Below are 15,646 nucleotides of genomic sequence, written 5' to 3'. Positions count from 1 at the left end.
ATAATATTTTAGTACTTTAAATAAAGAGTTTGTATTTTATTAAAAAAATTGTATATAGTAATGAAATTGAAATAAAACATACAATTTAAGCATAAACTCTGTATAGACCTAGTAGCGTAATCATCAAGTAAACACAACGATATTTTAATCTAGTTAATTTTATAATATTTATTTCTAATAGATATATCTCATCTTATAATTATTAATTTATGTGTTAAAATAATTTTTTTCTCTTTATGTGGAGGTATAAGTTTATATTAGATAGATTATACGTTTCATATATACTTATTAAATGAATTGATATGTATATATTATCTAATTAATGAAATATACAAATTTTTATTAAAAAAAATAATATTTAAAATGCTTTTAACCTATACTTCATTTATCTCTAAGTTCTTGTCACCTTTTTGTATTCCTCTTCTTTCCATGACTCATTGTTCTCTTAGAAATAAAATTCTAACCCGTCAAGTTATTGAAGAGATTCAATTCTAAAACATTATATTTCACTAAATAATTACTTACATGTGTTGAAGTAGGCTTAATTTTCTCTGTCCCGCATATACATCAATATGGTGATGAAATTTATTCCTACCTAAAGAAATTCAATTTGTAGTTCTCGTCCGCTTTAATCCTTCGAGTTAGATTCTCTTCAATTAACTATGAGATTATTTCATTGTCCCTTGATGTCTATTGCATTTTATGGATATTACAAGATGGACAAGACCATCAAAAATATACATATATATATATATTCTATATATATATATATATTCTATATATATATATATATGGCCAACTAACGTTAGTGGAGCATTTGAGTATGTCAAATAATCTAAAAGAAGGTCCTTACGCAATTCAAAACTTCTCCCAATTAGTTCACGGCTGCAAAATTTTCTGTTCTTTTTTTTTTTTTTTTTTCTTGAGAACAAAACATTAAGTGATGGAGACATAGAATCTTATTCTCTTATAATAAATATGTACACATTAATGTATATATATATAATATAAAATTTTGAATATGTCTGAACTCAAGTCTATATAAAGGTGTGTGGCATGCACATATCTTTTAAGTACAACGAAACATCCTTTTTCTACAATCACTAATTATCATCAGAAGTTATACAAAAGCTTGTGGTGGTGATTATCGCCACTTCAAAATTCAGAAACAAGAAAGAAATTAACCATGGGAGCTGAAATTTCAACCCCCAAGCAAGCAAATACACCAGTGTTGGAGACCAAACCATCGACGATATTTGAACGAAAGACATCTCAGCTCACAGAGGTCCACTCTAAAAAACTATGGAAGACTCGCTTTCATGCCTCGAAAAATACTAATACACTGGTAAGCATATTATATATATATATATATATAATTATTAGCCATGATTGAGTGTTATAATACGTAGAGTGCATGCATTGATCAGAGGCGGGTGATGATATTAATTATATATAATGTTGTTGGTGGTGAAGGTGGTGATTGATTTCACAGCTAGCTGGTGCGGACCCTGTAAGTTGATGGAACCCACCATTAAAGACTGTGCTGCCAAGTTCACAGATATCGAGTTTTTCAAGATCGATGTCGACATGTTAGGGGTATATCAGTACTCTTTAATTTCCCAGATTCAATATATATATGTATAACATATTAATTTTCTAATAGAAGAATATGTATCTGTGGGTGTAAACGATGAAAACAGGATGTGGCTGAGGAGTTCGAAGTTGATGCAATGCCGACGATTGTTCTCATGAAGAACGGCGAAGAACTTGATAGGGTGGTCGGAGCCAAGCCCGGCGAGTTACTGCAGAAGATTGAGAAACACAGGGTTTAATCACACCATCAAACTCTTTTTTCCTCTCATGTACATATATATATTTATACTGCTGGCACAGAGTATATGTATGTATGGTTTATAGAGGACGAGAGAGAGAGAGTGATAGTAGCATCGATCCTTCGACAAGTTTCAATTTAATAAAATGATGTATGCATTTTATCTTGGAATATTATATGTTTTGACTCACAACCTTCTTTTATTTATCTTTTTTTTTTTTTTGTTTTTGGTTATTGTTATCAATTTTACTTCTCTGCGTTAATTGATCAAAAAAAATTGAAAAATAATTGGACATTGTATTTTAAATTTTAAAATAAATTAATTATATAAAGTTATCAATTTTGAAATCATTTATTTATATTTATGGAATAATTACTTTTTTAAATTAAAAAAAAAATTCATATATTTCATTAATTAATTACATATCCATATTAATATAAATTTTAATAATATTGATTACAGAAGAAATACCATATTGTTCTTCTTTTTCCAGACACTCTTTAACATTTGTTTTTCCACTAAAATTTTAGTCAACTGGGTACTCTTAGTTTTTATTTTGTGAGAAGTGAAAATAATTTTTGAACTGGTATAATCAAAATATACCCAAGGTAAGATCATACAATCTTTAATTAATATATATATATATATATGTATAGTTTTATTACGCCTGTTTAAATACAAGTATAAGATGCCGCTCATCAACTCAGACGATTGATGAAGTAAATAAATACTGGGAGCATTTGAATTAGATGACCCAACACTACTGCAAAATTTGACTACTCAAGTTGGAACGCTTTCCTCACCCATCTAAAAAAACTATACATATATATTAATCTGTAAACTACCTTTTTCTTATAATACCTTCTATTCCTATATACGCTCTGACATGAGTGAGCTTGCCAGTCAACCCAAGAAAGATGACTATCAGTAACGGGGCTCCAGCAGGGTAGAAAATAGGCTGAGTTTTTTCTGAAAAAATTTGTGTTTTAACACAGGGTATAAGATTCTTTCTTTGTTCATAACAGAGATTCGTGAGGTTAAATCTGTAAATCAGAGTTCAAATGTTTCAGTGTGGGTAAGAAACAAGAAAGTTCCTTATTTAACTCAAATCAAACTACTACAATCAAATAACTAGCAGTATGCACAATTCAACGGAAAAAGTCAACCTTCCAGCTGCTAAAGGCAATATTTGAGGATGATAGACTCCAAGAGAATTAACAGCCAACATCCATTTGCAGCACACTTCCAACTTTCTTCCTACTATGAACAAATAGTCAACAACTTAGATGTAAATATTTACACTGGATTGACTTACATATCATCTGTGTTAAGGCATAGCTGTGGCCTCCAGCATTTAACTCAAAACTGGTTTATTATCAGCTCAACCGAGCACTCTCTTCAGATCAGATTTCTGTTCTGTGGTGAGCCTTGATGGAAACACAACTTCAAACTTGATTTTAAGCTTTCCCTTCTTGCTGGGATCTTTGGAAATAGGCATTCCTTCATTTGGGATGATCAATTCACAACCCGGTTTCACGATATCTACCACTGGGATCGTGAGATTCCTTCCATCCAAGGTCGTCAAATTAAGGGTCTGCCCTGTTAAGGCCTCCAAAAGTGAGATACTTTGATTTACAATCAAATCATTCCCATCCCTTTTGAAAACAGGATGTGGTTTCTCATCCACCACGAATATAAGATCAGCAGGGATGGTGCCGGGTTCTTGGTTTCCCTTCTCTGGGAAAGTGATCTTTGTGCCCTTCTTCCATCCGGGCTTAAGATCTATCTTCAAGATTTCCTCAACAGTTTTTGGCTTGCTGCAAGAAAAGTTTATCTCTAGATCAGGCCAGAGAGAAAAAGAGGATCACCTGGTAATCACCTCAACACAAAAAACATGATTGCTTTCCAGATGAAATAAACAAATGAAAAACCCCACTACTTTATACAAATATCTCTAAAATAAATCAATGGAAGTTCAGTTCATATATTCCCAAATTTCTCAAAACAGTCAAAAACAAAAATCTTATTCATAAAGGAAGCAGGTGGGGATGTCTAAAATCATAAACTATACTGATCCCCCTGCCTCTGAAAGGGCCATAAGGCCCACAACCATATTGAATTCAATGAATTAAAGTTCAGTGGCTGCTTAAATCTCTATGCTCATCCTATTGTAAACTACCCAGTTGACTAAATCCAAGCTGTGGGTTCCAACGGACCAATTAAACAAATCAGTTTACTTTCAAAGATCAGCAATTATAAATTCTAATCCAAGCATTCAAAATATTGGGAAAACAACAAAAGCAAATTTGATTAACTAATGGTTTTCATGAGGAAATCAATTAAAATGAACGAACCCAAATTCATCTGGAACGAAACGAGAGATCCGCATTTTTCTCCTGCCACCTTTGTAAAGCTCCTCTAAACTGCACGACAACTTGCTCTCTATCGCCGGCGGTTTCTTGTTTCCTTGACTCCCCACGTCCCTATTACGATTACCATTCCCATTCCCATTCCCATGAACACTACGTCCATATCCGCCTCCACTGCCGCCGCGGGTCCTCCCGCTCCCGCCGCCGGCTCGAGCGTCGGATCCGCCGAAGAACTCGGCAAAGATGTCCTCGGCGTCCCGTGGGTCGAAGCGAAAGGCCGGGTTTCCGGTGCCATTAGCGGCGGAGGGGGAGAAATCAGAGGAGAGGAGGCCCTCCTCGCCGTAGAGATCGTAGATCTGACGCTTCTGGGGATCGCTGAGGACGTCGTAGGCCTCTGAAATTTGCTTGAAATTGGCCTCAGCTGCCTTCTTGTCCAGTGGGTTCTTATCAGGATGCCACTTCATGGCGAGTCTCTTGTAGGATCTCTTCAAGTCCTCCTCGCTCGCGTCCTTACTCACTTTCAGCACCTTGTAGTAATCTACCCCCATTCTTCTTCTTCTTCTTCTTCTTCTTCTTCTTCTTCTTTCAACACCAGAAATTTCACCGATCGACTAATGTTCTTTAAATCAAAATCAAAGAAAACAAAAATAAAACCCAAGAGAATTAAGGGTGGGGTAATTGTTATAACGTTCAAGTTAAGTTAAGTGTGGAGGAGTGAAGCGGATGAATGTGCAGAAATGCCGGCGATTGGGCCGGTTTGGGTAGAATCATGTCAAGCTAAACGCGCAAAGGCGTGGCGTTTACTTGGCATCTGCAGCTAATTACGCTTTTCATACGCGTCCATCTTCTCTCCCTTTGATCTGGATAAGGATTCAGTGACAGCTGTTTCTTTCCATGTTTTCTCAACGCCCAATCACAATCAGATACCAGGAACCGCATCCAATCAGAATAAAGCAACTTTTTAAAAACTTCTTATTTTCTAAAAAAAACTATTAGCAAACTTTAAAATCATCACAACTTTATCGGAAAACCCTAACCGAAATTATTCTCCAGTAAATACGGTACTTTGGAATTCTTTTTTACCTTCAAATTTATTTAAAAAATTTTGAATTGTTAAACTAAATATTAATATAAATAAATACGAAATAATTGAAATATTTCAAATAGATCTTATATAGTTATAATAAAATAAAAAAAATCACCCTTTTATGGGGAAAAAATAATAATAAACCTTTTTACAATTCAAATATTTGATGTGGTAATAATCTCATATATCTTGCTGTATAATAAAAGATTTGTTATTGATACGCTGTCTTTATTTTATTCACTAGATTTTAATTCACCCGATTAATCAGTCGTAATAAATCAGGAAATATACTACATAATATACAGGCGTCGGTGACAGGCATGTTACTTTATCAGGGATAATTTTTAATATATTTTTTAAAAAAATAAATAAAAAGAAGAAGAACGTGCAGTCAAGTAGAGATTGCGGTCAGGGGTCTCTTGATGGCGGGTAGAAATCATTGGCTGTTACGTAAGATTACCCGCAAAACGACACCGTCCCCACCCCTTTGTTTATCCTTTGTCTCGCTTTCCTTTTTATTACTTTTTCATTATTGTTTTTAATCTTTTTTTAATTATATTATATATTTTGCTGCTTGATTCTATTAAAAATTGACAGAAAATCATACTGTGGTGGTGATAATATAAAAAATTTTAATTATGTGTTTAGATTATCTCATCTTTGTCGTTTTTGTATAAATTTCTATTGTGATTTTTCACCAATTTGGAAATTTTATAAAATTCAAAAATTATATATAAAGAGAAAATGAATTTTGAAATTAAGTAAATTATTGTGTGTAAATGAGAGTTTTTTTTTTTAAAAAAAAAAGAAGTAAGAGTAATATTTCAATATATTTTAATTATTATAATTTAAGTAATTTAGAAGTCTGTGATGTTAGAATATTAGTTGATAAGGTTAGTGTTGTTTTTATATTATTAGTTTGCCTTTAAGACAATAAAACGCATTAACAATGTTTAAACAGATTATGTTGATGTATAATAAATTATTATTAATATATCTAATTTATATATGACATTTGATAAATAAAAAAAAAAAAAGAAATTATGACATCTTTACAAGTTATCTTATTTATTTATAATGAATCAATTATGTAACGGCTCCGGAAATTTAAAATGAAATGTGTATTAAAAATATCAAATGCGGAAACGAAGTCAAAAATTCGATTAACATCCCTTACACTAAAACTAAAAACGTGTTCACAAAATATAAAAGATCCTACTAGCTAAAGGAGAAACTCGAAAGTAAAAGCTACGAATATGACTATGGAGTCTTTAGACATCCCTTTCGTCGTCCTCCTACGGAACGGGCTCGGGAACAATGTCTTCATGATCTGAAATGATTAAATAAGGAATGAGCTACACTAGCCCAGTAAAGACATCACGATATCTCACCGTCACGGAGGTAAAGGTGGGTAGAAAACACAAAAAGACCAATGGAGTATAATTTACAACAAATTCTTTTATCAATAATAAATCCTTCACCATCCACTTACCTCAGTGAAATTCATAAAACAGTATATGAAAGTAATAACATTATCATCATCGTGAAATCATATATAAACTGTATAACATAATACTTATCACGCCTTTTGTAATTCAATTATTACACAACATATTTTCCTCATTTACCAGCCCACTAGTATCCATGAGGATCCATAGGGGTCCCGCTACCCGTTAACCCTTAACACTTGAAATCAGATTCCAGTCCCGTCCGGTATAGGCGCCAAAACTATAAACCCCATTACCCCGTCCGGTATGAGGGTGAAACGGGCCGTCCCCATACCCCGTCCGGTATGGGCACCAAAACTATAAACCCCATTACCCCGTCCGGTATGAGAGACCACAATCCCGGTAGGGTTCCCTACGGACCCGGTCCGTCCACCATCTCTCAGGATATCTAGTCAGACTGACCACATTATACAATTACCAATTTACATAATCTTTCATTCCCCTTTTTCTCAGTCAGCATCATCAATTCACATACAAACAAGCAAAACAGTAATTTATGCCAAACAGGCAACATACAGCATCAGTATCTCAGTCATTGCACACGAAACTATAAAATGAAAACATCAAACCTCATACTGCATTTAAAACTGTAAAATAGGCCAAATAACAGTTAACCGACAAACACACTAGACTCGGGCTCCATTAGCGACCTTAAGTAATTTCACACATTCGTTGATTCAAGAAATACCGTTTTATCATTATTGAACTTTAATACCGTGATAGGAAATAGGGTGAGGGGTTCTTACTAGTTTCGGGGTCCGAATCCGGCTTCACAGTGCGCCTACAAGCTGTCCCTAATTTTTCCTGAATTTTTTCCGGGGAACTGAAACGCACTACTGGTACCTGCACGTATTCCAAAAAATCCCAAATTAGGCCCAGGGCCCCTTTTTGGCCAATATCGCAATTCCAGCAGGCGGCTCCGCTGTGCTTCGGCGACGACGCCGCTGCTTGCGACGGCGATTCGCCTCGGTTTGGCCGTTTTCGGCCTAATTCGGCCACACTTGCATCGGTCCTTGCGATAAAACAACCCTAGGGCCCTCGGGGGGGCAAAAAATTACGAAAAACCGAAGCTTACCGGCGGCGGTGCTCTCGGGTGCGGCAGCTCTCCGGTGAGGTTCGTGTTTTGGTGATTCGGCTCCGATCAACCTGTAGAGAAAAGAATGGTGATCACAGTGATATAAAAATTGCATCAAATGGAGGCCGGGAAGGGCCTCATCGGAGGCAAAAACCGAGGAGGGGCGCGGCGGCGTCGCTGGGTTTCGACCGTTTGGCCGGGATTTTGGCTCCGATTTTGCCACAGGGGAAATCAGCGTGGAAAAACGAGTCGGGGGTATGAAATTTACCTCGATCGGCGGTCGAAAATCTCCCCGGTGCGGCAGCGGGTGGCGGCGACAGGCTTCTCCGGCGTCTGGTTCGTCTTCTCCGGCGAGGGCAGGCGGCTAGGGTTTTTGTGGTCAGGTATGGGGGTTCTATTTATACCCTTTTGCCTTTTGATCTCAGCCGTCTATTTTGATTTAATCTGGGCCGTCTGTTTTTGATTGAATCTGGGCCGTCCGTGCGATTGCATCTGGGCCGTCCGTGCGCACGCTTGATCTGGGCCGTCCGATCGCGCGTACGTGGATCGCCAACGTGGCTCGTCCCCGGTCGACGTGATTTTGCCACGTGGCAGGTCCTGGTTGGTCATAACTGCTGACTAGGTCTGCTGACGTGGCTGCTGATGTGGCGGTATTTTTTTTTTTTAAACCTAATTAAAATATTTAAAATAAAATAATCAATTTTTTTTCCATATTTTTCGGGCGTTACAAATTAAGCAATAAAAAACTTGAATTAGCTTATTTAATATTTGTGTCCAAATTGTATTTATTATAATAAATATGATATATATATATAATTTATAATATTGATTGTTCACATAAATATAATTATATACGTATATATATATATATATATTGCATAAATATAAAATGGGTTTGATCTATTATGACCAATCAAATTGATTTAAATTAATGTAAACAAGTGGTTAAATCTATTCATATTTAATATTTTTTTAAAAAAAATAAATTATAATTATTAATTAAATAATACATAAATATTAATTATAACACAAAGTAAATACAACCTAATTCAAATCCACAAAATCTTATGAAAGAAAAATCACTATTCAATTAAGTAGTGTTTTGATAATTTTTTTACAAATTTTTTTTTTTTTAAAAATCCAACTCGTTAATAACCAAAATTTATTTATATTAAATTCAAACTCTGCTAAATTCTGTGTATAAAATGATATAAATATTATTAGTTTAAGTTAAAAGTCTTTTGATAATATACTTTTTAATTATATTTTAGAGTAAAATGACATTTAAAATTAGGACTGACATCGAATGCGAATTTCATCATACTCAACTATTTTGTCCCGAACTTATAAAATATGAATCTAAATCCATCCTAAACTCAGTAATAAATGAATAAATTTTATTATTTTTATCATTATTTACAAAAATACATGTATAAAATATAAATAATATTTAAATTAATATCAATATATATATATACATATAACGGTGCTCAGGTAGATTTCAACAAATTGAATTTGAACATGTCACCCGAACCTAAAATGGGTTTATAATTTTTTATTTTTTATTTTTATTTTTTGGACCATGTCAACTTTGAAATCGATCTAATCACTCTTAAAAAACGCATACTTACATATATACATTACTGTATATGTGTGTATATATATATATATATTCAACTGCCATTTGCAAAGTTGTTAAATTAAATTTGATAAGGTTACAAGGAGTTCTTGAAACTCCCTCTTTACTCTAATTTACTTTTATTTTCTTAAAAGCAATGACAAATAAAATTTCAAAAATATTAAGGCAGGTCGTGGCACCCTTAAGAAGATCCACGTACATATAATGTATGTATATATGTATATAGAGGTAAGATTAAAAGGAGAACATAAATATGTATGTAGTGTAGTGTGTAGGTATACCCCATTTTGTATCCCATATAAATATATATATATATATATATATTTCCTCAAGAATAAATTAAATAAGAAAGAAAATGGAAAACCTAATTAGGATTTTATCAAATTGCCGCCTCTTCCATTTTTTCTTTAGTCTTCTTCATTTCTTTCTTGTTAAGATTTGTTTAGATTCTGTATTTGTGCTTATATCAAATTTTTTTTTTTTTTTACGTGGTATCATAGCAAGAATGGAGAATGAAAACTCAAAATAAACAGCGTAATTCGACTCCTCTTCAAAATCCAACCTCATCGAGTGGAAATATCATCGATCCATCTCACTTGAATATTTCATACTACATCAAAGTCAGCAAAAACTTAGGTGCATTGCTTCTAATATTTGTTTAATTCAAACAACTATTGCACTTTGGCGAGATCGATGAAAAATACTTTATGGATTAAGAACAAAATAGAGTTTATCGACAGGAGTTTGAAGGAATCATCATATTTCGATGATCTCCTCATAGAATACTAACTTTAATGTAATGATATTATTATTACTTAGATACAAAATGTGTTATCTATCGATATCAAGTGCAATACTTTTTATGCATATACATTTTGTTAGCTTTGGATCAAGATAGAGCAAATACATACACAATATAATGCTTCCTTGATGGATGAGGTAAAGTAAGTAATAGTGAACTTGACATAGAATCATGCTTATGGAAGTATATACTTCTTGAAACTCAAAGTCATTTTTTATGAATTGTTTAATTATGAGTTAGTTCTAATCTGCATGTGAAAAGCTGAGAGTTACGGTTGGTTATCAATAAAAAGACTTAATAATAAAATTTCTCATGAATTTAAATAAATCATATAAAAGTATCAAAGTATAGATAATATTGATAAAGTCTTTCCCTAACTTGAATAAAATATATTCTATTATCCAACATGAAGAACAACCTAGAGAAATTTCATTAGATAATTCAACAAATAGAGCTTTGATTTTAGTATTAGAGATTTGAACAAAAACATCAAAAGATCTAATGCAAGTCATGGAAAATATTGATGTTCACATTATAAAAGTGGTAGGTTACTCGCCTGAGACTGTGCTTTAAGACCAATCCAAACAAGTTCAATTGTTTTGGTTGTATCATGCCCAGTGTAAAAGCTTGTTACAAACTGCATGGATAACCAAAGACGTAAAAACTATGTTAAAGTGAAGTTGCAGAGTATCAATTAAATATCATAATCTTTTCTGTATTAGCATAATAGTACCAAAGAATGGTTAGTTATTACAGAAAAAACAGTATGTATAATTCATGGTGTTACTACAATAAAAGTAGCCTTCAGCATAGTTAGTACAATCATATCTTACCTCCTAGAAACACTAATGTATCTAAATTTTCTAGTATGCATTTTTGTCTCTCGGCTCATTCAACACAATCGGAAAACATTATAGTCCTCTGGATTATCAACACTGGTATTTTAGATCACATTATATTTACACTATGTCTACACACAAGCAGTGCGGCAGAAATTTTCTCCACAATTATTTTATCAAATGATAATAGAGTTAATATTTGATCCGTAATTATTTTATCAAGTGATAATAGAATACATTTGTAACTTTGCATAAAATTTTATACAATATCAATTTTTATAACTTTAAATATAACATTCTATCATTCTCTAATTTTTCTTTTTTCAAAAAAAAAAACAACGAATTTACAAATAAATTTTACAAAAATTCTTTAAATTTATGCCAAAAACGGTCTAAATTTTTAAAGAAAATGAGTTAGGAACTTTGTGATTGATTACAAGTAGATGCTATACGAGTGAGGTTTAGATTGCATTGTGAAGAAAGTATACAATCAAATTTTTAAACATTAACAATCAAGGGGTAAATAAATATTCAATTACTTATAATATCTATTTTTTTTCTCACAATAAAAATCCTTGGTCTCTGTTTGATTCAATTCAATAATAGAGGGAGGGGGGGGATTTTAATTCAATAATTGAAGCTTTTTTTTTAGGTATTTCTTTATAATTTTGCAGCCACAATAATTATGAATTTCTGATAAATTTCTTCTCTCTGAAATAAATTTTTTTTGGCTTCAGTATCATTTGTCATCATCACATCCGAGATATTTTTTTTTTTTTTTATATGATAAAGTCAGATTCTTTGGACTCTACTCTTTAAATTCAAGATGGGCATCACCAAAGGGTCTACTCCATAATCATACTTAACCCTAATTAATTTATTTTATCAGTAATAAATGTCTATTTCTATGTTTGATTTTATTAACTTTGGGCAAAAAAAATTTTACGAATCTCTTAATATATAAAAAATAATAATAATACTTTATTTTTAATTAATAATAAGAAATTAATTTCAGTACACAAAAACAAACTCAAAACTATAATTGACCGTACAACTAAAATAATAAAACAAAAAGAAACATGCCATTGCTTATGGGCCGAAGACAATATTAGAGCCCGGCCCAGTTCAATATTGGGCTCTTCTTGTTTCTACTTCCCGACTGATAATCGAGGAAATAAAACAGCTTCCTCCTATCCAGCCATGGATACTGGACAAAACGAATCAGGTTCAGCTCTTCTCCGTCAACTCCTGGGTTTGAACTTTTTAAGTTTACCAGCAGTCATGGTGACGCGGGTCTCTTTGCTTTCTTAATTGTATATGATTTCTTTTTTTTTTTTTTCCCGACCAAGCAAGAACATGTCGCGTGATTTTCAGGGTAATGAACTTGATTCTTGATAGAAAACCTCTATAATCTATGTTAAGTTCCGATTAAAGTTGCTGCAGAAAATGGTTCTCGCATCTACCCATATCCCACGTCCTCAAATTCTCTCAAGGAAGAACAAAGATTCCAACAATGACGATTACTTTAACAACCACGGTCGTATTCTTCTTTACCCGAACCAGTGTACGGACATGTCTGAGCTCAAAAAGATTCATGCTCATACTATCCGCACCACGTTTCCTGACGACCCAGACGCTTTATTTGTTTATAGCAAAATACTTCGTTTCTCGTCTTTCGCCGATCTTGACTATTCCTATCGGGTTTTCAATCAAATTGAGAACCCGAATTCGTTTATGTGGAATACTCTCATCAGAGCTTGTGCCCGTGGCGTTAATAGAAAAGAACAGGCCATTGCGCTTTATCAGAGAATGCTGGAGCTGGGAAGTGTTCTCCCCGATAAGCATACTTTTCCCTTCGTGCTAAAAGCCTGTGCTTACTTGTTTGCTCTGTTCGAAGGGAAACAACTACATTGTCAGATTTTTAAACATGGGTTTGATTTAGATGCTTATGTAAATAATAGTTTGATTCATTTCTATGCTTCTTGCGGATGTTTGGAGTCGGCGGAGAAGGTGTTTGTTAATATGCCTGAGAGAAGTCTGGTATCTTGGAATGTTATGATTGATGGCCACGTTCAGTTTGGTCAGTTTGATTCGGCGTTAAAACTGATTAGGGAGATGCAGGAATCGTTTGAACCAGATGGGTATACCATGCAGAGCATCATAACTGCTTGTGCTGGTCTGGGTGCTTTGTCCCTGGGAATGTGGGCTCATGCTTACCTTTTGAAAAAGAATGATATTGATGTCGCCATGGATGTTTTAATCAAGAACTCCTTGCTGGATATGTACTGCAAATGTGGGTCATTGGAAATGGCTAAGCAGGTGTTTGATGATATGCACACCCGCGATGTAACCTCATGGAATTCAATGATCTTAGGTTCTGCCATGCATGGGCGAGCAGAGGAGGCTTTAGAGTATTTTTCCTGCATGATAAACACAGAGAGTTTTGAGCCCAACTCTATCACATTTGTTGGTGTTCTTAGTGCTTGTAATCACAGAGGTTTGGTCAGTGAGGGCCGCAAGTATTTTGACATGATGGTCAAAGCATACAAGGTTAAGCCTGTGGTAGAGCACTATGGTTGCATTGTTGATCTTCTTGCTCGTGCAGGCTTCATTGATGAAGCTCTTGATCTTGTATCAAGCATGGAAATGAGACCTGATGCAGTCATCTGGAGGAGTCTTCTTGATGCATGTAGTAAGAAAAATGCAAGCATTGAGCTGAGTGAAGAAATGGCCAGACAGATTCTTGAAACAGAGAAAGGCATCTGTAGTGGTGTCTATGTGCTTTTGTCAAGAGTTTATGCATCAGCTAGCAGGTGGAATGATGTTGGGTTGATTAGAAAATTGATGACTGATAAAGGCATTGCTAAAGAGCCTGGCTGCAGTTCAATTGAGATTGATGGTGTTGCACATGAATTTTTTGCAGGAGACACGTCTCATCCACTAACAAAGGAAATATATGGAATGTTGAATGTGATAGATGAAAGACTCCTGTTGGTAGGCTATTTGCCAGACTACTCACAAGCTCCAATGGTTGATGAGTTGCACGAGGGTAAACAGCAGTCCCTTAGGCTGCACAGTGAGAGACTTGCTATTGCTTTGGGGTTATTAAACATGAAACCAGGAGTTCCTATCCGTATTTTAAAGAATCTTCGAGTTTGCAATGACTGTCACCAGGTGACGAAATTGATATCTAGAATCTTCAATGTTGAGATTATTGTGAGGGATCGTGCCAGGTTCCATCACTTCAAGAATGGTTCCTGCTCATGCATGGATTATTGGTGATGAATGTTGGGGGTTATCTAAAGGGTCAGAACCTACATAATATAATTGCATGAAAGAACTTTCCAAAAGTTGTATATATGAAGGTCTGATTTTACTGAAAAAAATTGCCAGCATATGCAATCTTCTGTAATATATGAACTGGCTGATCCTTTTTTCCTTCAGTAGAGACAAGCAACTACAAGCATTTACTTTCTATTCTGCTCAAATCTGCAGGCCTCTCTGTTCAACAACCATACTAAAAAGGAGCTCAGAAGTTGTAAATTGATATTTACGTTCGTTCTTGTTATAGATTTTTAGATGTAAATCCGATATCTGAAATTGAGTTTAATTTAGTCAAATGCTGATGAACCTTGAATTTGGTTTGAAATTTGATTCAATTATTTGAGGAACTCAAATTCAGCTCGAATGATAGTAGTATGTTCATTTCATGCTTGATAAATCAAACTGTCTACTTCAAAAATGTTTAAACTAAAACAAGTTTAAAAATAGAATTGGACAGCTTCAACTCAGTACCGATCAAAGCTCAGTTAAATTTGAGGTGAGTCCAACCTGTACAGTTTTTTGGTGCCAACCCTGCAAGAACTGTTTTGACATATAGAAGTCACTTGCAAAAGCTGACTAAAGAATTAGTTGTCTGCATTTATGAGAGTGAGAGGTTGGAGAGTCAGACCTATCTAGATGTCAAGTTGCATCTCCCTCAGTTAGTCTTCAGTTGTATCGATGCCACATGGTTGGTAGGGAAACTTGCTTGTCAAGATATTTGCTTTGATATGAACTGTTTAGCTTCTGTAGATACCCACGTTGAAATTTAGTTTCAGATTGAAGCATATATACAGTTCTGCATATACTGGCTTGTTTATATCACTAATATCTTGGACCCAAATTGGGTGACTTTGACACCATAAAAAGTGACTCAACCTAATTCTAAAAAAGTTGGGTGGCTGTAAGGGTGTGTTTAGGAAATAGAGGGAAAGGAGAAAAAGAAAGAAAAAAAAAAAATTGAAGTGGTAAGAGATAAAGAGAAACCATTCTCTTTTATTCCTCTTATTTGGATGTAGAAATAAATGGAAAGAAAATTACTGTTGTGTACTTGCTGGGTAAAAGAGAAAGAGTATTTATTTCTGTTGGTTTTAGTAATATAGATAAAATTGTGAAATAGTATTTCTATTCTTTTATTCCTCTCTGCTCTTTCCTGTTTGTCCCTTAAAGAGAC

General features: G+C 34.1%; 3 protein-coding genes across 3 annotated transcripts; 2 read left to right on the top strand and 1 right to left on the bottom strand.

Annotated features, from left to right (window-relative positions):
* The first annotated feature begins 1,053 nt into the window (after positions 1-1,053).
* On the top strand, positions 1,054-2,024 carry LOC110822785 (thioredoxin H-type-like). Its single transcript, XM_022053001.2, has 3 exons — positions 1,054-1,345; positions 1,474-1,596; positions 1,701-2,024. Exons 1-3 carry the CDS (start codon positions 1,187-1,189, stop codon positions 1,830-1,832), a joined length of 414 nt encoding a protein of 137 aa, XP_021908693.1. The 5' UTR covers positions 1,054-1,186; the 3' UTR covers positions 1,833-2,024.
* Positions 2,025-2,908: 884 nt separating this feature from the next.
* On the bottom strand, positions 2,909-5,019 carry LOC110822822 (uncharacterized). The gene is made up of 2 exons (XM_022053042.2): positions 4,187-5,019; positions 2,909-3,649 (listed from the first exon to the last, which is right to left on the bottom strand). Exons 1-2 carry the CDS (start codon positions 4,747-4,749, stop codon positions 3,214-3,216), a joined length of 999 nt encoding a protein of 332 aa, XP_021908734.1. The 5' UTR covers positions 4,750-5,019; the 3' UTR covers positions 2,909-3,213.
* Positions 5,020-12,239: 7,220 nt separating this feature from the next.
* Positions 12,240-14,839, top strand: CRR28 (Tetratricopeptide repeat (TPR)-like superfamily protein). Its single transcript, XM_022053134.2, has one exon. The coding sequence runs from the start codon at positions 12,598-12,600 to the stop codon at positions 14,431-14,433; it is 1,836 nt and encodes a 611-aa protein (XP_021908826.1). The 5' UTR covers positions 12,240-12,597; the 3' UTR covers positions 14,434-14,839.
* The last annotated feature ends 807 nt before the right edge of the window (positions 14,840-15,646 follow it).

This window comes from Carica papaya, chromosome 8 (assembly GCF_054855325.1).
Source record: "Carica papaya isolate Zhongbai chromosome 8, ASM5485532v1, whole genome shotgun sequence".
Taxonomy (NCBI): Eukaryota; Viridiplantae; Streptophyta; class Magnoliopsida; order Brassicales; family Caricaceae; genus Carica; species Carica papaya.
The sequence above is the reverse complement of the archived record's forward strand: the minus strand, read 5'-3'. Positions and strand labels throughout refer to the sequence as shown.

Excerpts from the sequence above, each read along its gene's own strand:
- LOC110822785 (XM_022053001.2), top strand. The coding sequence starts at position 1,187 with ATGGGAGCTGAAATTTCAACCCCCAAGCAAGCAAATACACCAGTGTTG. Across the intron at positions 1,346-1,473 it reads CGAAAAATACTAATACACTG|GTGGTGATTGATTTCACAGC; the intron begins GTAAGCATATTA and ends TTGGTGGTGAAG. Across the intron at positions 1,597-1,700 it reads TCGATGTCGACATGTTAGGG|GATGTGGCTGAGGAGTTCGA; the intron begins GTATATCAGTAC and ends CGATGAAAACAG.
- LOC110822822 (XM_022053042.2), bottom strand. The coding sequence starts at position 4,749 with ATGGGGGTAGATTACTACAAGGTGCTGAAAGTGAGTAAGGACGCGAGC. Across the intron at positions 3,650-4,186 it reads TTCGTTCCAGATGAATTTGG|CAAGCCAAAAACTGTTGAGG; the intron begins GTTCGTTCATTT and ends CTTTTCTTGCAG.
- CRR28 (XM_022053134.2), top strand. The coding sequence starts at position 12,598 with ATGGTTCTCGCATCTACCCATATCCCACGTCCTCAAATTCTCTCAAGG.